The 26,489-nt window shown below is 46.1% G+C and overlaps 1 protein-coding gene across 1 annotated transcript; it reads right to left on the reverse strand.

Annotated features, from left to right (window-relative positions):
* Positions 1–1,042: 1,042 nt before the first annotated feature.
* MEP1A (meprin A subunit alpha) lies at positions 1,043–25,709 on the reverse strand. The gene is made up of 15 exons (XM_074989000.1): positions 25,641–25,709; positions 25,531–25,555; positions 25,354–25,407; positions 23,740–23,780; positions 23,004–23,079; positions 18,149–18,266; positions 14,933–15,108; positions 13,490–13,711; positions 12,475–12,621; positions 7,963–8,178; positions 4,302–4,775; positions 3,070–3,240; positions 1,699–1,903; positions 1,252–1,263; positions 1,043–1,139 (listed from the first exon to the last, which is right to left on the reverse strand). The coding sequence occupies exons 1-15, from the start codon at positions 25,707–25,709 to the stop codon at positions 1,043–1,045; spliced, it is 2,103 nt and encodes a 700-aa protein (XP_074845101.1).
* Between the last annotated feature and the right edge of the window lie 780 nt (positions 25,710–26,489).

Here is a 26,489-nt window from a genome sequence, read left to right on the forward strand (position 1 = left end):
GGATGCTCAGCATTCACTCAGCACATCCCAGGACACAGACCCAACACTTCCTTTATAAAACATTCCCACCCCTCTCCCAAGAGTCCCTCTTCCATAAAACAACCATTTTGTTGTGTACTTCCATGTGCATCTGAATTTAGTACTAGGAGCTAAAAGGCCACATCCATCCCTATTGCACTGCCACTGATGTTTTAAGACTATGTTTTGCTCTTTGAGGCCTCATCCAGCACCTGTTGAAGTCATTGAGAGTTCTTCTATTGCCCTCAATGAGCATTTGGTTAGGTCCACAGAGCAAACCAGCACTGAAATATTTTATAATTCTATATAGAAGGGTCCTATAAAATTTAATAGAAAATGATAAAGAAGATTTAATATAAAATTGTATTTCTGATATAAAATCCATGGGATGGTTCAAAGATTTATAGAAATGAGCTTATGTTCTATTCAGTGCTGTTTACCAGCCTCCCTGTGGATCCCAGGTAGCATAGCTCCATAGAAATCAATGAAGCTACGTCAATTTATACCAGCTCAGGATATAGACCAATACAGTTTTAGAGTAATTTCTATAGATGTCTATCATATTTCCAAAGAATTCTAATGGGTACTGTCCCTATTAAATTCTATGGGCTTGTTCCATAAGGGAATTTCTCTCAATCATTTAAAAAGTTCTCCCAGAGCTTGAATGTTAGCTATTTTTCATAGATTAGATCAAATGCATAGGATCTCCTCATTCCTGATTGTCTTGGAATAAACAACAATCCGATAAAAGACCACACAGAAGAGATTCTCCAGGTTGTTCTCATATTTAATCTTTATTAAACAGCAGTTCTAGGTGAGTGCTATTTAAGTGCAATGCCCTGCAGACTGTAGGAATCATCACTGAGAAATTAATTAAAAGTTTTCTATAGCCAAATCTTGGAAGTTTCTACAGATTTTATTCCTACATCATTTTCATTAAAGACCAAACTCTCTTAACCTGTAGGAACAACATCACGCTGAAGCATTTATCTTCTGTTTAGCATGGAAACAATTACAATAATTATTACTGTCTTCTGGTACTTCCACCAAGCATCTTGCCAAGGATATTCACATGGAGCCGAGACGCCTGGCATCTCTCACCTGCATAGAAAAAGATGTAGCTGAAGGGCACTAGGGAATAAAAGGTGACAATGTAAAGGCATTGTGGGTGTTTTCTTTCCCCAAAGGTCCATATCAAGATCTTCCATCTACATTTAGAACACCTGCAAGAACTAAGAAGCTTGTCTGCTGTTGACTGAGGACCGTTTGGTGTGAGAGAGGATGTTGGATGTTCCATCTAGATACAACCCTGGGCAGGGTCCAATGAGGAACCATCCCATCCCAGACCTGAGAAGAAGAGGGTGCTCAAGGAGTATCTCCCCTTCCCACTGCAATGATTGATTGGAGTGCATGAGGCAGTTCCTAGGAGAGAGGTTCTGGCCAAGGCTCCCACATCATCCCCACTTCCTTAAGTATAGTTTAGGCCCTGCTAAGAACACCCACGGAGGGAGAGAATTCTCAAACTCTGAGCAATGGAGTGCTGTGTTCCTGTCACAGATTGGATATTAATGCCTCTCATGGTGAATTGAGAGTCTTATCAGCTCATGGGCTGACTGCTTATTAGATGCGTCAGCTCGTGCATGACACATCTGTGGCTGGCATTAAAGAGGCATGTGATACCTGCATCTTGCTTTCCCCTTCACATCCACACAAACTCCATCATTTTGGCAAGGATTTGGGTCACATGGGTCTTTTATGTAGGATGGCTGGTCTTCAAGGGGGCCAGTGTTCAGGGCTGATCTCCTCTGTCTTTCAGGAGCAAGGCCTTTGGCAATGGTTTGGACAGCTTTAACAGGGACTTCAGTTTTTTTGAGATATGTTATATCTTTTAAAAAGGAAAAGAGAGAGATTAATAGTGACCGATATTATTATACATTGTGTTTTTCATCCCAAAAGATCCCACAGTGCTTTACAAACAATGGCACATTATCTCTCTTTGTTCCACATGGGGATCTGTCACTGTTATTGGAGGAACAGAATTAACCAAAACTAAAAACCTTAGAGCCTGGGATGCTTGAAACACAGATCTACACTTGGCTGTCTGAACCCACCACTAACATATGTAGGAATCATTCTCAGGAAAATGGAGATTATGTGACAAATCGCTTAAATGCAAGGCTTCAAGGGCAGCTTTCTCTGAAATGTCCTCACACAGGGCTAGCTAGAAAGGGGGAAGTTCAAGATTTTAAAACATGGGTGCCAAGCTGGCAGAATTGGGAGGGGGTTCATTTTATTAGACAGGAATTTTCAGGTTATGCAAAAGAGACAGGCTGCACATTAATCCAAGTGGAACCAGCCGGCTGCCGGAGAACATTGACAAGGTTGGAGGGACGATGTAAAGGAAGCTCTTAAAGCAGAAATAGGTAAATTGGAATATAAAGAGCTCCACTGAAACACAGTGTAGCAATAAACATGAGATCTGTAAAGATACAAATCCCAGATAATAAGAAACAATATACATTAACAGGGTTGTTCTAGTAGCTTCCAGATAAGGACAAGGTTATTATTGAGCACCCCAGGCTGAGCAAGCTGCAGAAGGTAATTAATTCTAATAAAACAGTAATTGGCAGTGATTTCAGTTAGCAGGGTACAAACAGGTCAAATGTCCCAATGGAACAAGGTACAGAGTGATAATTTCTCAAACCACTAAGTGACTGCTTCTTGGAAAGGGCTGCTCCCATCATAGCTTCTGCACTTATAACACCACAGGAGTGCAGCACTGCAGCTGCGTGGCTACACTATTCAAGTGTAGACAAGCCTGTGGTAATACACTGGAGATTGGTCAAGAAGCTAGCTAACCCAACAAGACAAAATGAAAATCCTTAGACTCATGCCTACTTGCATTCTTCATGTGCCTAAATACCTTTAAAATCTGGCCCAGCAAAATAGAAGGGGCTCAGAGACTGACAATCACTATTGAAAGGCCCATCTGAACTGACATCGATAGAAGAACCTGTTCAGTTTCATGAGGGAAAAGAAAAGACTCTGTACCTTGAAATTCTGCAAAAATAATGAGGTCGTCATTTTTCAGAAAATTCCTCCGTTTCAGCTGTTTGTGAGAGATGAAATTAGTCCACCCCCAATCTATGCTTCTTTTACAGTTGCATGAAGGGTCAAAGTTTCCAACAACTGATGGCTTCTCCCATATTGAAGTATTTTTACCTACAAAATAATATGGACTATGCATGACTTGTTCGTAAACAGCAACAAGCCTAGAATCAAATGTTAGTCATCTATATACGTTAAAGCATTCCAAGGACTTTTTCTGCATTAAAAGAACTAATGGAGACATGCCACAAAAATCAGATTCAGATTCTGAATAAAGTATGAGAGTTTAGGGATTCTGGATTTTATCCATTACTATTGTCCTGTTAAAAACCTTTTGTTATTAAAAACATAAATATAAAAAAAGATTATTTTGAGAAAGGTACTGAGAGATGGGGACTCAGGTGTAGGCATTTCATCTGCTATCAAACCCTTTATTCTTATTAATTTGTAGTACAGTATCACCTAAGAGTTCTATCCATGCAGCACTGTGCTAGGAACTGCACAAACATATAAACAGAAAGACTGCCTCATCCCCTAAGAGTTTATAATCTAAGTGTAAGGCAAGAGGCAACAGAGACAGAGCTACAAGTGTGGGTATTAATGGATAATCTCTGGGATGATGATAATTTAGACCTTGCACAGATTTCAAACTCCTATATTTGCTAAATACAGCCACATCAATGACCATCTAAATGCAACCAGGTTGTCTGTAGTCAAGCTTGCCAATATCTGCAAATTTAGCTGGTCAGGCATTTCATGGGAAGGCAATGCTCACGTGGTGTTGCAATGCCACATTGTGACACACAACTCATTGGATCATGTCATTGGCTTGGAAGTCTTCTGACCCCATTCTCAGAAGACAGGAAGAATTTAGGGTCTTGACCTGGGTTTGAGGAACTTTACTGTTAGAGTCAAACTCATATCTCTGGGCTCATTTGCCCCCTAATAATAGCTATTACTACAGACCTAGCCATGATTGAGCATTTTTGCCTGCTGAGCTTATAGCATTATTCCCATTTTACAAATAGGGACTCTGAGGCACAGAAAAGTGAAGGGACAAAGCAAAGACAGAGCTGGGAATTGAAACGACGCCTCTCCATTGCAAGCCCCATACCCTAGCCACTGGATCGCACTGCCTTTCTCTCACTCATGCTACTCATGCAGAAGCTGCTCACCTGAGATAAGCTGATTCTTGCTTGTTGTGAAGCTCCTACTGGAGGACATCCTGCTCCTGATGTCAGGGTGCTGGTCCAGCACTGTTATAATCACTTGCCTGTTCTCAGCAGGCCATTGCAGCATTTTGTCATTCTCTCCACTGCACAAGTGAAAAGCAATGCGGGAGTAGTTTGAATAGGAGGAACCACGCATGCCACGAGGATACAATGTTATACCGTAACCATAGCCCTCAGGGCTATAAAAACGGGGACTGTTTATCACAGAGCCTGCAGCAGAGCTCTGGAGAAGGTGAGTGAAGTTCCGAATGAGCCATACTGCACTGGGGCATGGTGTCTCCATGAGGGTGACATCATCAATAAAAATTCCACCAGAGGAGCTGCTGTGATTGCCCCTTAGTCCTTGGAAGACGTATCGGAACTTCCCCTGCACCTGGAGGGTCACATGAGCAATTTTCCAGTTGTGGTCACTGTCTCCTACAGGAAGAAAAGAGAACCACGAATTAATACCAAGACACCTTAGGGCTGGGCTACATTACAGAGTAAGGGCAACACCAGGTGGTTTATGTTGACCTGATTGTGTCAGTGTCTACACTAGAATGCTGCCTCCGTCGAAGTACGGGGCTCAGTTAACCAACCTAGTACCTCTACCTCCACAGATGTCCATCCTCTCAGTTTTGCTGGGAGTCTCCCAGAACTGGGTTTAATTTTCCAGAAAAGCCGAATGACCAACCAAGAGATTGACCTCTAAGAGTCCAGCAGTGCAACTGGGCTAAGGCAAGTTCCCTGCCTGTCCTGGCCCCATGCTGCACCCAGAAGCAGTCCCGTACCCCCATGTCCTCTAGGTCGGGGTGGGTCTTTGTGCACTGCCTGTGCTCCAAGCAATGACTCTGCAGTTCCCATTGGCAGGGACAGTGTGAGGAGCCATCTGCCCTTCCTCCACCCCCAGCCTAGGAACCTCAGGGACATGCCAGCCACTTTTGGGACCAGCTTGAGGCTGGGGCAGGCAGGGAGCAAGTCTTAGCCCTGCTGCACCACCAGTCAAGACTCAGAGCCACCTGAGGTAAGTACCACCCACCCAGGGCCCACACCCCAGCCCCCTCCTTCACCCAACTTATCACTAAACCCCTTCCAGAGCCCAGACCTGCATCTGCTCCCACTCCCTGAACTCACCTGCTTCACAACCACCTGAACCAGCCCTGAACCCCCCACACCCAACATCCTGCTGAAACCCCACATCCTGTTCTGCACCTCAACTCCCCACCCCAGTCCTAAGTCGCCATCCACCCAACTCCCTCCCAGAGGCTGCAGCCCCTCCTGTACCTCTGCCCACCTTGAGTCCCCTTTCAGGGCCTGCACTACCTACCCTTTCCTGCACCCCAAGCCCACCTGATATCTCCACACCTGCAACTCCCTCCCAGCCTCTGCACCCCTCACCCTCTACACCAGCCCTCAACCCCTTCCACACCCAAACTCTCTCCCAGAGCCCACACACAAACCCCCTTCCCCATTCCAGTGAACACGAGTGAGAATGAGAAAGAATGAGTGATGGAGGGAGGAGGGATAGGGAGTGAGTGTGGACAGAGCCTCAGGGAAGGGGCAGGGCAAGGGCTTTTGAGTTTGTGTGAGTAGACAGTTAGCAACCTAGCATCTTCCCAAGAGGCACAGGGCTTAAGTTAATGTAATTAGAGTGGCACAGTGTCTGTGTGGGCACTGGTTACATACATTACAGATGGGGCCCCTACCGCCACCCTAGCACTGACCAACCAAATTGTCAGCTACCTTGTATCCTGCCCCTGGCTCACCTGGTACCTGACTTCCATTACTGGAAGCACTAAGTGAGGAGGCAACACATCCCACAGAAGGAGCAAGACCATTAATTTCAACTGTGTCTATACACGGACTTTACTCCACTTCATTTTGTAGTGTAGACAAGTCTTTGGTAGCATATATACTGTCATCCAACCTCTTACTTAAACCACAAAGGCTGCTGCTACACTACCATGGTCTTGTCAGAGGGGCCACAGTAATAAGGCAATTCAAAGCAAGCTAATGAGGTGCTAACATGCATATTCAGTGCCTCATTAGAATAACAGCAGGTGCACAAACAAACATCAATTTTCAGATTGACAATGAAGATGGGGGCAGCTTCAAAATAAGCACCCCACATCGACATTCCCTTACTCCAATCTAGTTCTGCAGGAGTAAGGGAATGTCAAAGCGGGGAGCTTATTTTGAAGCTGCCCCCATCTTCACTGTCAATCTGAAAATCAAAGTTTGTTTGTGAAGCTGTCGTTATGCTAATGAGGTACTGAATATGCATGTCAGTGCCTCATTAGCTTGCTTCAAATTGCCTCATTACCATGGCCCCTCCTACGGGACCATGGTGGTGTAGCAGCAGCCTTACTAAGATGTAGGTTTCCTCATAACCTTGAAGTGTAGGAGATCTCAGGTTGTTATTATCACTGTTATGCATTTGTAATTTAGAGTCACCAGAGGCCATGTAGGCCAGGTGCCCATTGTGCTTGGTGCTATACAATATTTAGTGTCTAACCCTATGAGTTTATAGTTTAAAAGACATTAGATGTAAGTGGTCAGTGAGAAAACAAGAGGCTCAAGGAGGCTGGCACCATCTGTCCCAGTATTACCCTATATCCACTGGCAGGATATTCATGGGTCTTCAGATCTCCTGGGATTTTGCCACCACAACAGCACCATGTTATGGTAGCTGAATCTGTTCTGTTGAGCAAACCCACAAAAGTGGCAACTCTCATGAGTGTTTTTAATTTGATTTTTTTTATCTTGGTCTAAAGTAATTGCAGAATAAAATCAAGCAGGGTCAGATTCTTTCTCAAGGTGACTCTATGGAAGTCAATGGAGTGACGCAAGGACTCAGTGTTGCTCTTCATGTTGTAGGAAACCCAAAATCCCTTACTCATGTTGAATAGTCCATGACTCCTTGAGAAATCCAATTGATTTCTATATGTCAGGTACACTGAAATCAGTGGTATTGCTCATGAAGTAAGGCACTATCCAGGATGACCCTATGAGAACCTGGCCTACTATGTCTCTGAATTTCTGTGGTTCGTATTGAGGCCATCTTTGGCTACCCCCTCATCCTTCCCAGTTATGCCAGGCTGATGCCAGGATGCTCAAAGTGATAGCTGTTCAGACATAAGTTTAAAGTTTGACATCAAAGCACTTGTATCGGATGGTCTCAGTTAAATTCAGTGAATCATTAGAACCACATTTCCATGATGTGGAATAAGGAGCTGATGAATCTTCTGCATGGAAAATGCTCTAGGAGCAAAAATGTGCAAGTTGTCAGGCATGAAAGCTCAGCTTTTATTTGCATGAACAATGACGATGCATAATCATTAGTTACGCCTCATTTTGCCATTGAAAATCTGTTACAGGCTTGCTCCACTATTATCCAAAGCATTAAAATTGTGACCTCTACTGTTTGGGACCATCCAGTTTTCACTATCCACCCAGCCATCCATGGGGAAGGTGTGTTATGCTCATAGACCAAAAAGCCCACTCGGATAGCAAGATGCTGACCTGATAAGTTTGGGAAAACGTGTTTGAGACAGCTTGTCTCACTGCTGAGTACCCCTTCACCCACCTGGATTTTTTTGTAATTGCCTAATATTTTCAAAAATACCTTGAAAGGTTTTGACTTTAACCAGTGTGTTCACAGTTCTGGCACCATTGTCCTTCCTAACCCAGATGACAAGCTTGTCCGAGGGGCTTCCAGAGATCTTGTAGAAGAACTGGAGACACTGCTGAGTCCTCTTAGGGTAGAGAATGCGGGATTCTAGAACAGCCATGTCTTCGGCCTTGCCAGAGCCAGTGTCAAAGTACATAAAAGAGCCAGCATCTAGAGAGAAAGTGAGCACCAGTCATTGCCTCTTGTTAAGCTTTCTGCCTGCTGCGTATGACTTGCAGTTTCATACGTGGTGTTTTTCCTAACCTTTACAACACCCTTATCTTTCCCAGACTGGAAAGGGGTAATGTCACTGCCTGCCTTGTAACTTTGTGTGCCTTAATGCTATCCTGCTATAGCTCAGAACCCCGAACCCAGCCACCAGCCTTCAAGCATCAAGGGGTTACCCCAGTGTTTCCTGTAAGCTGAGCGCTTGGGCTTCCATCCAGAAGAGATTCAGCAGCTACCCAGCTGATTAGCAGGGCACCCACCGCCACCCACAGCCAGCAGCATGTGTTTTTACTGATGGTGCATATCCACACATGCCTTTGTGCACATAACAAAATTTATTCTGCCCAAGGGTGAAGACTATTAGAGGGAACCCTGACTTCCACCCACCTAATTACTCCTTGCAGGGTGACCCTCCTAGCTCTTCTACTCTTGAGTCTCCCCATATCCACCCCCTTAGCTACTGTACACTTGAAATTTTCCCTTTGGGATCCTCACTCCAGAAGGAGCGCAACCTGGCTCCAGTCAACAGGTAATGGCTTAGGGTGCAAATAAACAAAAATATTTAATAGAAAAATGGTATGTTTAAAGATGAAATTGTAAGGAAAAGCAAACCACAGATTTCACACTTTGATATTAGCTAACCCCTTCTCTAACACAAGCTACCTATTGCTGCTGAGAAGTTTCCCAGCATGCCTTTGCCCTAGAGGGGATCCAGTGTTTTAGAGACAGCACTCTGGACCTTCAGCTTCTGGATAAGCTGCACTTCAAAACCTTTCCCATTTAAGTGTGGGGCTTGCAAGTCCTTCTGCTTTCTTTCAGGCTATGGGAAATCATGCTTACACAGAGTAGCGAAACTCCCTGCTGCCTTAATCCACCACAGACCAACTGACAGGAGCGGGAGCAGATGCAAAGGGAACAATTGCCCCAAGGCCTGGAAATTCAAAGGGGCCTGGGGCTCCTGGACCATGACAGTGCTACAGTGGTCAGAGCCTGGGCCCCCTTGGAATCACTCTGGAGTGTTACTGCACATGCTCCACCTGGCTCTGAGGGCTGGGTGGTGCAGGAGTCCCACGGCCCGGACAGTGCTGAGGGCTGGCTGCCCCAGCCCCATCCTTTTTGCACTAGGCCCTGGCCCTTCCAGGAGCACAGAGCTAGCTCCCCCACACCTTGGCACAGGGCCCCTGGTGGTTGTCATCCCTGCTGGTCCACCATCATCTTTCCAGTACAATGTCAGATACCTGGACTTAGTTTCACATACACAGCTAGTCTCCCAGGGCCCTCCCTGTCTTTATTACTTCCCTCCACTGATGGGACGTGAAGCTGCAGTTGCAACCTAGTTACAATTACAACGTTTTGCACATATCTCCATGCATACACTCATAACCCTAACCTATACATAGATCTCCTGATAATGACCATCAAGTTCAGGACATTACGCGCTTTCATGGAAGACCTCATTTACTCTACTTTTCTCCACAGTGACATTGTCTACAACCTGTTGATTCAACTGCTTATCCCTTGGGGTTCATGTTCCCTCACTATCCTGCAGGGCAAAGGGGGCTCCATTCTCATTGTCACCAGAGGGGAAAGGATTCAAAGTAAGGTTTGGTGAGCCCTCAGGACGTTCTCTTCATAGTTGTCAATTTGTTTCCAAATATTATTTCCATTTGTAGTTCATATAATCCTAGCGTTGGAAAAGACCTTAGCAGGTCATCAAGTCCAGCCCCCTGCCCAAAGCAGGAGGACCAACCCTAACTAAATCATCACAGCCAGGACTTTGTCAAGCCAAGACTTAAAACTTCCCACATAACCAATCCTGAGCAAATGTGAGTCTGTGTCTTCTTCACCTTAGTAGCTGGTCAACATGAGGAAATAATCTACCACAGCTGTCAGCAAATGGAGTTGCTCCTTTAACTTGTGTGATAGTGGCTCACCCTTAGGGTCATTACCCTTGCAGTTCTTATATAGGCAAAGTTTGTACTGAAGTCGTATTTTCCTGAAGTCTATGGGAGTTTTGTCCAACCAAGTAGTGGACGATCAGGCCCTTAGCTGTCAAACAAGCCTTTAGGAATTTTTCTGTACCTTGTAAGCAAATGCTTCATGGACTGATGCTATCGGGTTCTGTGAATGATCTATACTCGGAGCTGACCTTTCATTTTTTTTATGAATCCATAAATTTGACAAAACAGAAAATTTGGCCCAAGACTGTTGCGGCCCCAACCAGCCTCACACTTGATTTATCTTTCAGCTGTTACTGTTATCAGAGATTTACATGCTGCTCTTGTGGTGCTAAAATAATTGTTAATCAAACTGAGCCAGTTATGGCCCCACAATATGCTAATATATTTATGGCCCCACAATATGCTAATATATTTATGGCTGACCTCGAACAATGATTCGTCAGCTCTTGTCCTCTATTACCTCTCCTCTACTTAAGATACGCTGATGACATGGGTCCATGGTATAGAGACTCTAGAAGAATTCCACAGAGACTTTAACAATTTGCACCCTACCATCAACTTATGCCTTGATTACTCCATGCGAGAGACACATTTCCTGGACACTACAGTACAAATCAAGGATGGGCTGATCGGTACCACACTGTACCAGAAACCCACTGATCGCTATACCTACCTGCACGCTTCTAGCTTCCATCCTGCACACATAACTAGATCCATTGTTTACAGTCAAGCCCTTAGGTACAATCGCATTTGCTCTGATCCTACTGACAGAGACCAAAAACTACAAGATCTTTACCAAATATTCATAAACCTGAATTACCCACCAGGAGAAATGAAAAAACAAATCGACAGGGCCGGACAAATACCCAGAGACCAGCTACTCCAAGATAGGCCAAGAACAAAGCCAAGAACAGAACACCACTGGTCATCACCTACAGCCCCCAGCTCAAACCACTTCAACAAATTATTAAAGACCTACAACCTATCCTTAATCAGGATGCCACACTCCAGAAGGCCCTAGGTGACAGGCCTGTTCTCTCCTACAGACAACCTCCCAACCTTATGAGGATTTTCACCGACAGCCACAGTCTATACCACAGGAACACCAGTCCTGGAACTTTTCTTTGCAACAAAGCCTGTTGCCAGCTTTGTCCACATATCTATTCTGGAGATACCATCACTGGACCTAACCAGGTTAGTCACAGAATCACAGACACATTCTCATGTTCCTCAACTAGCATCATATATGCCATCACATGCCAACAATGCCCAAATGCTTTGTACATTGGACAGACTTCAAATTCCCTTAAACAAAGAGTTAATGGGCACAAAACAGACATAAAAACACTCCTGATGCACACACCTGTTAGCTGGCATTTTAATGGAGTGGGCCATTCTGTTAATGACATAAGAGTTTGCATGTTACTGAAGAAGAATTTTCACAACTCTCTTGAAAGAAAGACTGCCGAACTCTCTTTTATATTCAAATTCGACACATTGAACACATGGTTTGAACTGGGATGGGAATTTTCTGAGTCACTATAGGGGCTTGTTTGCATACTTGGCTTAATCTAATTCTTGACTCCCCCCACCCCTTCTGCCCTTCTGCTCTCTGATTTGCTTACCTTGATCATTTTTTCCTGATTTGTCCACCTTGATTACTGTTTTTGGTCCTCTGTGCCTTAAATATTGAGCCTGTTCTGGTATAGTTATGGTCTGAGGAAGTGGGTTTTTCCCATGAAAGCTCACCTAATAAATTATTTTGTTAATCTACTTGACTGCTTTTTTGTTTTGAGCCGGTTAGGGTAGGTCACAGTCCAGCATGCATTTTACTACGCCTCTAGTTAAACCATAATGCATGCTCTTTGTGCTCTTTTATATTGCTAATCTGGTATGGAGAAGGTAGTGTGTGTGTGTTGCAAAAAGGTTGCTGATTTGGCGCAGGCAATATCATAACCTTTGTACCTCACAGTCAAGAGAAAGCATGGTGCCAAGGTGCTAGGGAAAGGGGGTTAGCTTGGCTAGAGCCACAACAAACAAGTCGTCTTTAGAATAGACTCCTGAAAGACAAGTAACAGAGAGGTAGCCCTGTTAGTCATTCTAATCCTGACTTTGGTGCTCCTTTCAGTTTGATCAGCTGCAAAGATTGTCCAAGTGTTGGTGGCAATGTTAACATCTGTCCAAACCTGCCTTTAAAACACAGCTTGCTAAGTCATAAACAAAGTGACCTTTGGGGCCCCTAACTTTTACTGTGATATGTTTGTTTGTTTTTTTTTACCTTTGCAGCGTCCCATGAGTGTGTGGTCTTGTTCAGAGAGGCTGCTCCCCTTATGGACCCAGTCTGCATCATCTCCAGAGCCTTGAACCATGCCACAGATGTTGGGAAACTCAAAAGCACACTGGTCCAGAAGGGTGTGAGTTGAAGCTGAAAGAATGTGCACACAGAGACATCCAAAGAAGCCTCTTGTAAATAAAATGTCTGTTAAGGAAGAGTGGGATATTGCTGCTGAAACTGTTTCTCCTTTCTGTACACTTTTCCTGATGGCCAAACTTCTGTGCAACACATCTTAAGGCACATATACAAAGAGTTCAGTCCTGCCACCCTGAGTGGTCAAAATGATTCCTTAGTGAATTAATGCACCAGTTGGCTCCTGAAGTGAGCAAACAAAATCAGCTTACCCTGACTGATGCAAAGCTTTACTATTGTCTGATTTCTTAGATATGTCACAACCAGTGTTCTCTATAAGCTGAGTGCCCGGTAGAGATTTAGGTGCCTCTCAGAGGATTAGCAGAGTGCCCACAGACAGCAGTATGTGTTTCCATGGTGGTGCACATCAGCACATGCCTTGGCGCACATAACAAAATTTATTCTACCCATGGATAGAAAAATTAGAGAAAATACTGCCCATGCCTCTGGTAAAATGTTAATTGCTAAAAGGGGTGCACCCACTTGCACCTTTATGTGGCCTCCCTGTACTCCATCCCCCTCCAGGCACCACTCGCCCTGTTTCAGTCACTTACTGGATTGCTTCAAAAGAGTAATGGCTAGCAGAGAGCTAGAAAGCAATGGGCAGGGAGGGGAAGGAAAATAATCTGCTCCTCTAATCACTCATCACCAGCATTCCTGCAGTGAGGTCAGCTGAGGACAAGTCTTCTGTAGTGCCTTCCTCTTGGACTTGCTTGGGGGTTTTTTTTGTTTGTTTTTTTGTTTTTTTTATCTATTTACTTAAACATAAAAATGAAAAAGGAGCCAAGAAGTCACATTAAAGTCTAGAAACTGTCAGTGCACTTACTGCAGTTGTACATGCGATTGAGTCTTTCTATGTCAACGGTGCTGAAATCCAAGCGTTGCCCAATAATGTCATTAAATGCTGGTATCGCTGCAGTGATCGTCGGGACATCCTTGTTTTTGTTAAATGAGAATGGCTCATAATGCATGACTGATTCATAGTCATAAGGGGTGTTCAGGTCGGAGATGAACGTGTCGTCATACTTTACAAAGTTGTGAGAATAGCCTGGTGAGAGAACAGAGGACTGAGTCTTTCTTAAAATGGTCAGAATCTTTCCCAAAGCAAAAATATTCCTAGGATGATGTGCTGAGGCTCAATGTATCAATGCAGAATGGAATCAACACAGTGGATTAAAAACCAAGTACAATAAGGTTTGAATTAGAATCTTACAATATCGTTTATGAAGCACTTTTGAAAATACATCCCTCTTATTCTAAATCCCATGTGTCTTCTCCTTGTGCACATTTAAACAGCTTCCACAGGCTGCTTCTGAGCGCTTTGTGAAGGCAAATGAGGGAATGTCCATGCAAGAAATATATTTGCACTTACCTATCACTCAGATGGTACCTATAACCACTTAACCAACCTGACAGTCAGGAAATTTTTCCTAATATCCAACCTAAACCTTCCTTGCTGTAATTTAAGCCCATTAATTCTTGCCCTATTTTCAGAGGCACCCTCCTGCTTGCAACAGCCTTCTAAGTATGTGAAAGCTCTTGTGTCCCCTCTCGGCCTTCTGTTTTCCAAACTAAACAAACCCAGTTCTTTTAATGCTCTCTCATCTGTCATATTTTTTAACCTTTAATCAGGGTTGTGAGTTCAATCCTTGAGGAGAACTTTCAAGATTCTGGGCAGGTTAGATTAAAAAGAATCGACCAGGGATGGTGATAGGTCCTGCGGTGAGGGCAGGGGACTGGGCTCCATGATCCCCCAAGGTCCCTTCCAGTTCTCTGAGATATGTATGACATGTATATTACACAAATGTCTAGCACTAAAACCTCACTCTGCTAAGTACTGTCTAACTCCCTAGTAAACCACAGATGTGGCCCCAGGGAGCTTCTAATTAAAAGAGGGAACACAAAAGAATAGAGAGAAGGAAAGCAATAAAATGGAGGCACGAAGTGACTTGCTTAAGGTCCCTGGTAAAGCCAGAAGCAGAGCCTGGGGCTCCTGACAGCTAGGCCAGTCCCCCATCCACAAGGCCATGCTGCCTCTCTGGCCTGGGTTATTCTCAGAGAAAAATAGAGCTGAAATAAAATGATGTTAGATTATCTAAAGATATACAAGTGTCTGCTTTTAGAGATGTCCAATGTGGCACCACTGACTCTGATCTAGCTGTAAAAAAATTCCATGTAGAAGGCTTTAAAATCTAGTGTATGAGTGAGGGAAATAAGAGACTCTCAGTCTCTGTACTTCCCAAAGTCTGTATTGACATTTAAAACTGACCTGGAACAATTTCATCCCACCAGATCTTCACATAATCATCCCGATCTGTCCTTGACTGTTCATGATAAAATCCCAATGCATGTAAGAGCTCATGCTCCACAATTGCTTTATAGTCACAGCCCTGTCCAATGGAAAGGTTTTGCCCCGTTTGCTGGTCACCAACCATGGACCAACACCTGAGAGAAAGAGAGGTTGCACAATCATAAAATCATACAAATGTAGAACTGTAAGACCCCTCAAGAGGTCAGCTAGTCCATTCACCTGCACTCAGAGCAGGACTAAGTATTAATTAGACCAGGGGTGTGCAATCTGCAGATCCAGAGCCACATGTAGCTCTTTAAGGACTTCTTTATGCTCCTGACTCTATAATTGAAAATTTTTTAAAAAGCCCTTCTGATTATTTTCAATAAACAGTGAATGTCTAAAAGCCCAACAATGAACAACTCATATCTAATTAGCAAACAATGTGATTTTGAAATGTTGGATAACTACCTTTTAATATGTGCAGTGCATTGTGGGATATTATACTCAATCAGTGTTTTGATCATGTTGCTAATAAAGTCATGATTTTGAACAGGAAAAGGAAGCTTGTGGAATTCCTGCTGTGAAGAGCAGCATGCATTTCAAGAGGGAAAACTGCAATTAAACATGAAGTAAAATTGGTATAATTAAAGTGGGTTCAGGAGTGAAAGTCAGGAAGACAGTGGACAAACGCATTCATGTAAAGTGTGAGGAAATAGAGTATGTAAAAAGTTTGTGAATGTCCTGCAGTCAACATGCATCACATTACAAATCATGGTGTGTGTGCTGTACTTAAAATAGGGGGTTACAGAAAGTATGGCTTGAGGCTATTTAGTAAGGACCATCTTGCATTCATATGCATTGCCCCTGTTGAATTACTGAGGTTTTTACCCAACTGGAAAAAAATGGCTCCTCTTGCTATTTTGGTTGCTGACTCCTGAATTAGACCATTCCTGACAGTTGTTTGTCTAACCTGCTCTTAAAAATCTCCAGCGATGGAAATTCCACAATCTGTCTAGATAATTTGTTCCAATGCATAATTACTACAACAGAAAGTTTTCATAATGTCCAACCTAAAACCATTCGTGCTACAATTTAAGCCCATTACTTCTTGTTCTATCCTTAAAGATTAAGAAGAGCAACTTTTCATTCTCCTCCTTGGAACAACGTCTTATGTACTTGAAAACTCTCTTCTCCAGACTAAACAAGCCCACTTTTTTCAGTCTTTCCTCACAAGTCTTGTTTGCTAGAGCTTTAATCATTTTTGTTGCTGTCTCTGGAGAAAAGTTTGCAGGTCTGTGTTGAGGGACTCCGGCTCCTTACTTTATTCAAAATGATGTCAGAAATCATTCACATAAATAGTTAAGTAACTAAGGTTGTTATTTATTATTTGTTAAGGTGCTGACAATCTGCTCAATGTTGCCCAAGTCCCAGAATGTTTCCCAAGACCCAGAGCAGACAGTCCCTGCTCTGAAGGCAAACTCAGACAGTATCACAGGCATTAGGCCAGGATGCGACATACCACCATGTTACACAAGCTCATTCACAGTATCTGAGGTGGGCAATAATTTCTGATGGGAGTCAGTCCAAGAATTTAGCAAGTGCTGAAGGGCCTCACTTTTCTATATTGATGGAGGGTCTGCAGGGTCTGCAATGGAAATTGTGTACAGGAGGGAGTTCTGGCTTGGGGATGTGGGTGCAGGCAGGGGTGTTGGTTCTGGGAGGAAGTTTGGGTGAAAGAGCGGGTTGTGACCTGAGACAGGGGAATGGGGTGCACAAAGAGGTATGGGGTCTGGGTAGGGTGACCATTCATCCCATATTAGGCAGGACAGTCTCCTATTTGGGATGTCAAAAAGGCATCCTGACTTATTTTTAAAAGGGACAAATTGTCCCGTACTTAGGCCCACTAGGGGTGGGGATGGGAGTGCCCATGGCTACTGCGTCCCCGGGACTCCAAGGCTGGGAGCACCCATGGCTGCTGCTTTCCCAGGGCGCCAAGGCGGGGAGCACCAGCTCCCCAGGGCTTGGTGCAGCCAGGAGATGTTACCCTTCCCCACCCCCCATATCTCCCTGTCCCGTATTTGGGACAAGGAGATACGGTAGCCCTAAGTCTGGGAGGGAGTTGTGACCTGGGGCACTGGTGCAGAAGGGGGTACAGAGGGTTTGGGCTATGACTTGGTACAAGCAGCTGAGGTGTGGGAGGGGTGGAGAGCCTGGTGCAGGCTCTGGCTGCGAAACATTACCTTTGGTGGCTTCCAGCCAGCAGCCCAGAGGGACTCTTGCCTCCACTTGCTGCTCAAAGCAACCAACTTCTGGGGTCTGTGTTAGTGATCGCTCTAGGCTGAGTGCCCAGGAGAGATTTAAATGCTTCCCGGCTGGTTAGCAGTGTTCATGGCCAGCAGAATGTGTTTCTACAGGTGGTGCACATCGACACATACGTCAGTGCACCTAACAACATTTATTCCAAACACGGATGGCAAAAATTAGAGGCAACATTGGCCAGCGTGTGTGTCTGTGCATGGTGCACACTTTGTGTGTAGGGGGGGTCCCCGTATGCTGCACATGCCCCTATGAATGGCCCAGGCAGCTCGCATTGCCTAGTTTCTGCAGGATATTGGCAGCCCCAGGTATTACAGCATAATAGATCTGAAAGTTTGTGATTTTTCTTGCCCCTGGCGGAAGGGAAGAAAAGTCCTTAAGTCAATCACTAGTGACATCTCTGGATGACTCAGAATTGGCCCTGATGGGATCCAGAAAGAGTCTCTGAGTCTAGAGGACAAATGAGCCCAAGCAGAGTGAACGATGGCGAAAATATACGAATCTTTATGATTCTGAAAAGGCATCTAAGAAATTCTGAGAGAAAAGAAATATATAAGTGATATACTAAATAAAATTCTTATCTTCTTCTAACTGCCTCCTTTGAACTCAATGATCCGGGTGGGGGGGACATTTATCCACAGGAAATAATAGCTGTGATTCAATAACTTGAGCTTGCATAGTATCTTTTCTTCCAAAGCCCAAATTCTGCCTCCCAACACCCCTGCAAAATAGATAAGGAGTGTATATAAGGACCAGTTCATCCACTACTGAGATGACAACACCTCTGGGGAAGAGGGTGGCAGCTCGTTAATAGTGCACAGTAAATCTACACAAAGGAAATTAAACAAGAATCTAAAGTGTCATCATAATACTTGCCCATCAGCTTTCACAAATCGAATATAGGTTTCCTCTCCTCCATATGGCTTGAAGTCCACACAGGACTTGAGACGGAACATTTCAAATGCTGCAAGTATGACTCCCTTGGCATTCAGATCTGGAAAGTATATTTCAGAAAGTATCATTAATAGATTGTAGATCACTTGTCCGTGGAGGTAAGCTATGTGCTGTACATGAGTTAGAATGGCTACGTCTACACGTGAAGCCTACATCGAAGTAGCCTATTTCAATGTGGCAACATCGAAATAGGCTATTTCGATGAATAACGTCTACACGTCCTCCAGGGCTGGCAACGTCGATGTTCAACATCGACGTTGCGCAGCACCTCATCGAAATAGGCGCTGCGAGGGAACGTCTACACGCCACAGTAGCACACTTCGAAATAAGGGTGCCAGGCACAGCTGCAGACAGGGTCACAGGGCGGACTCAACAGCCAGCCGCTCCCTTAAAGGGCCCCTCCCAGACACACTTGCACTATACAGCACAAGATCCACAGAGCCAACAACGAGTTGCAGACCCTGTGCATGCAGCATGAATCCCCCGCCGCAGCAGCAGCAGCCAGAAGCCCTGAGCTAAAGGCTGCTGCCCACGGTGACCATAGAGCCCCGCACGGGCTGGAGAGACAGCATCTCTCAACCCCCCAGCTGATGGCTGCCATGGAGGACCCCACAATTTTGACGTTGCGGGACGCGGATTGTCTACACAGTCCCTACTTCGACGTTGAACGTCGAAGTAGGGCGCTATTCCGATTCCCTCATGAGGTTAGCGACTTCGACGTCTCGCCGCCTAATGTCGAAGTTAACTTCGAAATAGCTCCCGACGCGTGTAGCCGCGACGGGTGCTATTTCGAAGTTAGTGCCGCTACTTCGAAGTAGCGTGCACGTGTAGACACAGCCAATATGTTGCAGAAAGAAGCAAACTCTAATTTTTTTCTATAACTTTATGATGCTGTGGAATTTGATCTTAATGCAATTGTTAGTTAAAGACTGTTACACCCACTGGCATGTAGGACAGCAATGAATGTCTTCCACTTCTGTCTGTCTTTGGCCATTTTCTCCAGTGTGTGCCTGTTGTAGTTCATTCTCTTCACGTTTGCCTCAACAGTATGCCGCCCTGTTGTCTTGGGCCTCCCACACGTCCATTGTCCTTCACACATCCCGTGAAGTGTTATCTTTACAATGGTGTCTGCCTCCCTTCTCATCACATGACCTATCCATCTCCAGCATTTCCTCATGATGATAGTGGTCATGTCCTCCTTGTGGCATCTCAGAAGCAGGTTGTGGCTGGAGATATTTTGCATATTTTGGCTGAAGACTATCTTGCAAAGTCTAGTGGTGTGAAAGGACGAGAGGTTGGCAAAGTCACTCTCTGTCATCCACCAGCACTCTGAGCCGTATAGTAGGGTTGATATGATACTGTTCTGGTACAGCTTAAGCTTGGTGTGGATACTGTACTGTGCAGATCTCCATACATTGTTCGTACTTCTGAGGACATTTCTGGCCTTGCTTAGTCTGCTCTGGATGTGGTTCTTGGTACCTCCATCATGGTAGATGATGCAGCCTAACTACGTAAATCTGTCTGTGCTGGGTAAGTCTGCATCATCTATCTTGATTGGTGCTGGTGAATCTATGTTGAGAGTCATAATCTCTGGGGTTTTTTGGCTAACTCTTAAACAAAACCTGGTGTCCAAAGGTGCATAGGTGCAATATATGTCTTTTCCTGCATGTGTTGATAGGTGTGGGAAAGCAACGCAAGGTCGTCTGCAAAGTCAGGGTCTTCCAGTGTAGAAAAAGGTGTCCATCTGATACACCTTGATGCATCTGCTGTTGTTCTCTGCATCACCACACTGCATCATCAGTTGATCATCATGTTGAAGAGTAGTGCAGACATGGTGCAATACATAATGTAATTGGCTGTCTCCTTATTAGTATATTTTAAGTGTCATAAGCCGCGTCTACACGTGCCGGCTACTTCGAAGTAGCTGCGCCAACTTCTACACGTGGCGAGCACTATTTCGAAGTTGACATCAACGTAAGGTGGCGAGACATCGAAGTCAGTGGTCCCGGAGAGCCCACCGGGGCCATCACTGCAGGCCAGCCACAGCTACACGTGGCGAGCACTATTTCGAAGTTGACATCGACGTAAGGCGGTGAGACATCGAAGTCAGTGGTCCCGGAGAGCCCACCGGGGCCATCACTGCAGGCCAGCCCCTCGGCAGAGCACCAACCAGCCCCAGGGTGGGGACAACGGCGGACCCAGCACCACCCCCAGACGGCAACGGACCCCCCAGCTGCTGGTGATCCTCTGGCGGCAGCTGGAGGTCTCAGAGCAGCGCCTGCGGGTGGAGGAGCGGCGCCTCCATGTGCAGGAGTGGGCGCTGGCCTGGTACCAGGAGGCATAGGGGGCCTTTATGCGCACTTTTGAGCGCATTGTGGACTACCTGGCCCCCCATGCCGCGCCGGATGCCGCTCTGCCCGCCCTGCCTGCTCCACCCGCCGCTCCACCCGCCGTCCCACTGCCGTCCGCCACCGAGGGGCCATCCGCCAAGGGGGACCTGCGGCCTGCTGACACCCGCCGGCCATATCTGCTGGTCCGCCCGGCCCCCAGTCAGCCCTGGCCAGGGCTGAGGCCGAGGCGAGGTTCGCGGCCGCCCACCCCCAGCGCTGGACATTAGGGGGTGCAGGGCCCAGGACGTGCCCCCCCCTTTGTACATATTCCCTTTTACTTGTGTTGTATATAGTTTGTATTAGACCCCTGTTATGTTATGATACCTGCCCCCCCCCATGTAAATAGTTCTCCCCTTCCTTGTGTTCCACTGTTTTTTGGTTATCCATATAATATATAATATTTATATTTGTTGTAATAATATAATAATAAGAATTCAACGTTTTGTGGTTTCACGAACAACAGGTCTATTTTTATTTGCAAGAAAAGTGGGGGGGTGCTCTTGGGTGCTCTGTGGTGTGGGCGTAGGGGCAGGGAGTGTTGTGGAGGATGGCGGGGGGCCTGCCAGTGTTCACCCCACAGCCTGGTCAAAATGGGCCCGCAAGGCCTCCCAGACCCGGATCCCCTCGGGGTCCACCTGGCAAATGGGGACAGCGGGCGGCTGCACGTCAGCCCTGCCAGCCTCCACAGCCCAGCCCTGAAAGAAGGCCTCCCCCTTGCTCTCCACCAGGTTGTGGACAGCGCTGCACGTGCCCACAATCTGGGGGATATTGGTGGGGCCTGCATCAAGGCGGGTGAGGAGACACCTCCAGCGCCCTTTGAGGCGCCCAAATGTGCACTCAACCACCTGGCACGTGTGGGTCAGGAGCATGTTGAAGCACTCCTGGCTGGCTGACAGATGGCCCGTGTAAGGGTGCATGAGCCAGGGCCGGAGGGGGTACGCCGCGTCCGCGATGACACAGAGGGGCATGGTGGTGTCCCCCACAGGGATCTCCCACTGGGGGATGTAGGTCCCCGCCTCCAGCCGGTGGCACAGGCCCGAATTCTGGAATACCCGGGCGTCGTGGGTGCTGCCAGGCCAGCCCACATAAACGTCCAGGAAGCGGCCCTAGCTGTCCACCAAGGCCTGGAGGACCACTGAATGGTAGCCCTTCCTGTTCAAGAAGTGTCCTCCACTGTGCTCCAGGCACAGATGGGGATATGGGTCCCATCCAGAGCCCCGAAGCAATTTGGGAAGCCCAGGGTGGCAAAGCCCACGATGGCGGCATTCAGGTCCCCAAGCCGCACGAGCCTGTGGAGGAGCAGGGCGTTGATGGCACGGACGACCTGCAGGGGAAGGACATGGGAGAGCACCAATGAGGGGTGTGCAGGGTGTGTCTGGCCCTCCACCCCCAGGGCTCCCCTCCATCCCCAGGATTGCCTCCCCCTCCCCGTGGGTCCTCTTACCTCCATGAGGACAGCCCCAACGGTGGCCTTGCTGACGCCAAACTGCTGCCCCACGGATCGGTAGCTGTCTGGAGTGGCCAGCTTCCAGACAGCGATGCCGACCCGTTTCTCCACGCTGAGGGCACGCCGCATGGCGGTGTCCTGGTGCCTCAGTGCAGGGGTGAGCCACTGGCAGAGCTCCAGAAATGTCTGCCGGCTCATACGAAAGTTCTGGAGCCAGCGGTCGTTGTCCCACTCTCCGAGCACCAGCCGCTCCCACCAGTCGGTGCTCGTGGGGTAGCTCCACAGCCGGCAGCGTGTGCACCGGGGGGGGGAGGGGGCGGAGGACAGCAGGGTCTGGGGTTGCTTCCTCCTCCCCTGGGGGCAGCTCCTCTTCCATGAAGAAAAGGTGATCAGCTGCCTCCTGCATGGCATTGAGCAGGGTGAGCACTGCTCCTGCAGGGGCAGCTGAGTGGACCTCTGGCTGCTGCTGCTGGGGGTGCATAACTGCTTTGCCGAGGTGTGTGTGCCTATGGCTCTGCAGACCACGTGCTGTGCAGGCTGAGTGTGTCTGGGAGGGGCCCTTTAAGGGAGCGGCTAGCTGTTGCCTCGGAAGTGCTAGTCCGCCCTGTGACCCTGTCTGCAGCTGTTCCTGGCACCCTTATTTCAATGTGTGCTGCTTTGGTGTGTAGACACTTCCCCGCAGCGCCTACTTCGATGTGGTGCTGCCCAACGTCAACATTGAACGTCGATGGCACCAGCCCTGGAGGACGTGTAGACGTTATTCATCAAAATAGCTTATTTCGATGTTGCTACATCGAAATAAGCTATTTCAATGTAGCATACACGTGTAGACGTAGCCATAGTGTTGTTTCTCTTAAAGCCAAACTCTGCTATCATGTTAACTCCAATGAGACCAAAATTTGGCTCTAACATTTGAAGAGTAAATTATAATCTGCTTTACCTAGGTCATCACCCAGAATATAAGGAATCGGGAACTTCCATCTGTAGGTCTCATTTCTCAGTGCATTGCGCTCCCTCTGTTGAAAACAAAGGGAAAGATTATCAGCCAGTGATGTGCCCCTTGGAATAGGAAAGAAGGCTAACCATACTGAAAATATGTGGCGCACCAATTAAGTTCGAGCATTCACAAGAAGCATGTTCAATAGGAATTCAAAGCATTCCACACTTGTGGTTGTCATGTTTCCATATTCGCCACATTATAGTATACACAACTTTATTAAATAATATTAGAAAAATAAATACCATCTGGCCTTTGAATTCACACAAATTCAAGGGAGGATATAATAATCACAGACACAAGTACGGCAATGCAACTCGTTGCAGCAGAGAAAGGCTAACTACAGAGAGGCTTTGAACCCCACATAGCCTGCAGCAACTATCCCCCAGCATGGCGGGGACTGGCGCATCTCCAATGGTTCCCTGTGAGTAGTGTGCAGACAGCCCCCATGCATTAGAGGGCATGATACCAAGACCTCATCCTTGCCATGGCCTGCAGTGATCCCTTTCAGCATGAGCGGCATCAGTGCCCAGAGGGGTTCCCCACTGGCTGTGCTAATCATCTTGAGAATTATTATTTCTTATGATTTAGGCATGCACGCATTTGCCATAGTGCAGTGTCCTGTTCGCCACATGGCGAGTAGTGAACGTATTGGATGCCATGGCACAAAAACACTTACTGGCAGTAAGATATCCCCCTGAAAGAGGTTAAGGCCAGCATCTGAAAAGGAATTTAGGAACAGATTATTTAAATTATATCTCACATACTGTGTTTTTTTAATCCTGAAAAATGCCAAGAGCATAGAATCACAGAAGTTGCAAGCCCTTATGGATAATTATTAAGGGCCAGTTTCTAGCTTCACTGAAGTAAAGGATCAAATCCTATATTACCAGCATATGCTACTATTTGATTTGACATCCTATGAAAATGCCTTGATATTGGAGGTTTACTCTGCATAATGGTTAGCTGTACTCCAATGTCTTTGACACCCGAGAGATCATAGTCTCATAGATTTTAAGTTTAAAGGGAACTATTCTGATTAAGTCTGACATCCTGCATAACTCAGGCCACAGTGGGGTTCAGCAGAGGGCAACAAAAATGATCAGGGGGCTGGAGCACGTGACCTACAAGGAGAGACTGAGGGATTTAGGTTTATTTAATCTGCAGAAGTGAGTGAGAGGTGGGGCTCTGAAGAGGATGGAGAGAGGTGTTCTCAGGAGTGACAGATGGCAGAACAAGGAGCAATGGTCTGAAGATATAGACCAGAAGATGTAGGTTGTATATTAGGAAAAACATTTTCACCAGGAGGGTGGTGAAGCACTGGAATGCGTTGACTAGAGAGGTGGTGGAATCTCCATCCCTGGAGGTTTTTAAATCGCAGCTTGACAAAATCCTGACAGGGATGATTTAGTTGGGGTTGATCCTACTGTAGGCAGGGGGCTGGGCTTGATGACCTCCTGAGGTCCCTTCCAGGATTGTATGGGTCTATGATTTCACCCCAGCAGTCCTGCATCAAGTTCCCAACTTCTGAGTGAACTAGAGCATCTCTTTTAGAATGAGACCCAGTTCTGATATAAAGTTATAGAGACGCCACTATGTCCTTAGATCAGTTGCTCCAATGAGCATATCATATCATTTCATTTCATACTCACTCTAAATAAATTTAAAAAAAAACAGAAGATTAGATGAAGTGGGTTCATTTTGTTGTGTGTGTTTCCATGTAATTTCTATACAATTCAGACAAACACACCATAAAGCCCCTAAATTACTGCCCACTCTCAGGTACCAGTAGTTATGGCAGGCAGGGAAGTGTTACCTGGCTTCCAAAGCCATTCCTAATCGGCTCCCCACTCAGGGGCCATGCTGTCAATTGGAATAGTATCATTCATTTCAAAGTAGATTCCCCTCAGCAGTGGATCTAACCCAACAGCCCAAGTCTTCAGGGGCAAAAGGCTCTCAGCTCTAGTGAAGGTTCATCAATATCACAGAACTACCACACAGGTCAGTGTGACCTACGCTTTTCACCAAAGAGAAGCCCAAGTGTTGAGTAGCAGGAGTGTTGCAGGGCTACGTTTCAGCAATAGGGGTGGAGCTGCAGGAGGATGTTCAGTCCCTGCCAGCCTGTCTGATGTCTACTTATGTCCACAGACAATGACTGTCTGTGACGTCTGCCTGAGCAATAATGACCCAGTTTTTCCAAAAAGTTACTTTAAAAAAAAAAAAGCAGGTTGTACCAGCATTTTGCTTAAAAGCATCTCAAAGGCACTGCATGGGCATCAGAAATGCAACCCACCTAAATTTATTTTTGGAATGTCCTCCCTCAGTTCACCAGCATCGGCATCACGTTCTAGAAGAAAATCAAATGAAAAAGCAAACATTATGCATTCCATAGAGCAGATGTGACCCCAGCTCCCACATCCCTACCCACAGAAAATATGTCAAGAGTAAAAACAGATTGCTGGCTCCTTACCGTCTCCTGTTGGAGGGCGTCTAACCTGAAAAACAGTAAAATGCATGTTGTATACGCTGTGGTAGTGTAAGCTGAAAGTCAGGAGGTGGCAATACAGGAGTTAGACTTACCGAGAATGTAGTGCAATGGGCAAAATATAGAATGAGACAGAGACATGGGAAGAACCGAGTGGAAACCATTGTGGAAAGAGTGGAAGCAGAGAAAGAACCATGGGCTTTTAAAAGCTTATAGTTTATAATTCAGTGAACTTTGCTCTTAACACCAATTAAGAAACTTTGAACCCATAATTTTTACTAGCTGAGTTATTTGAAGAGCAAACTTTTCTCAGTTGTATGAGATGGTGTCATTATTACTGATTATCTAAGTCCATCTGCAAGACCATGAAACTGAGCAGCCTGTTATCTTTCTGTCTTCCTTAAAAATGCTGAGGGAGCCAGTCCCAGACCTCAAGACTTCAAGGTGACAAGAACATAAGAACAGCCATACTGGGTCAGACCATAGATCCATCAAGCCCAGTATCCTGTCTTCCAACAGTGGCCAATGCCAGGTGCCCCAGAGGGAATGAACAGAACAGGTAACCATCAAATGATCAATTCCCTGTCGCCATTTCCAGACTCTTGCAAGCAGAGGCTAGGAATATCATGCCCATCCTGTCTAATAGCTACTGATGGACCTATCCCCCATGAATGTATCTAGTTCTTTTTTAAACTCTGCTATAGTCTTGATCTTTACAACATTCTCCGACAAGGAGGTCCACAGTGAAAAATATTTCCTGTTGTTTGTTTTAAACCTGCTGCCTGTTAATTTCACTTGGTGACCCCTAATTCTTGTGTTGTGAGAAGGAGTAAACAGCAATCCCTTATCTATTTTCTCCACACCAGTCATGATTTTATATACCGCTATCATATCCCCCCAGTCATCTTTTTTCCAAGCTAAAAAGTCCCAGTCTTATTAATCTC

The sequence above is a fragment of the Carettochelys insculpta genome, chromosome 3 (assembly GCF_033958435.1).
Source record: "Carettochelys insculpta isolate YL-2023 chromosome 3, ASM3395843v1, whole genome shotgun sequence".
NCBI classification, from domain to species: Eukaryota; Metazoa; Chordata; order Testudines; family Carettochelyidae; genus Carettochelys; species Carettochelys insculpta.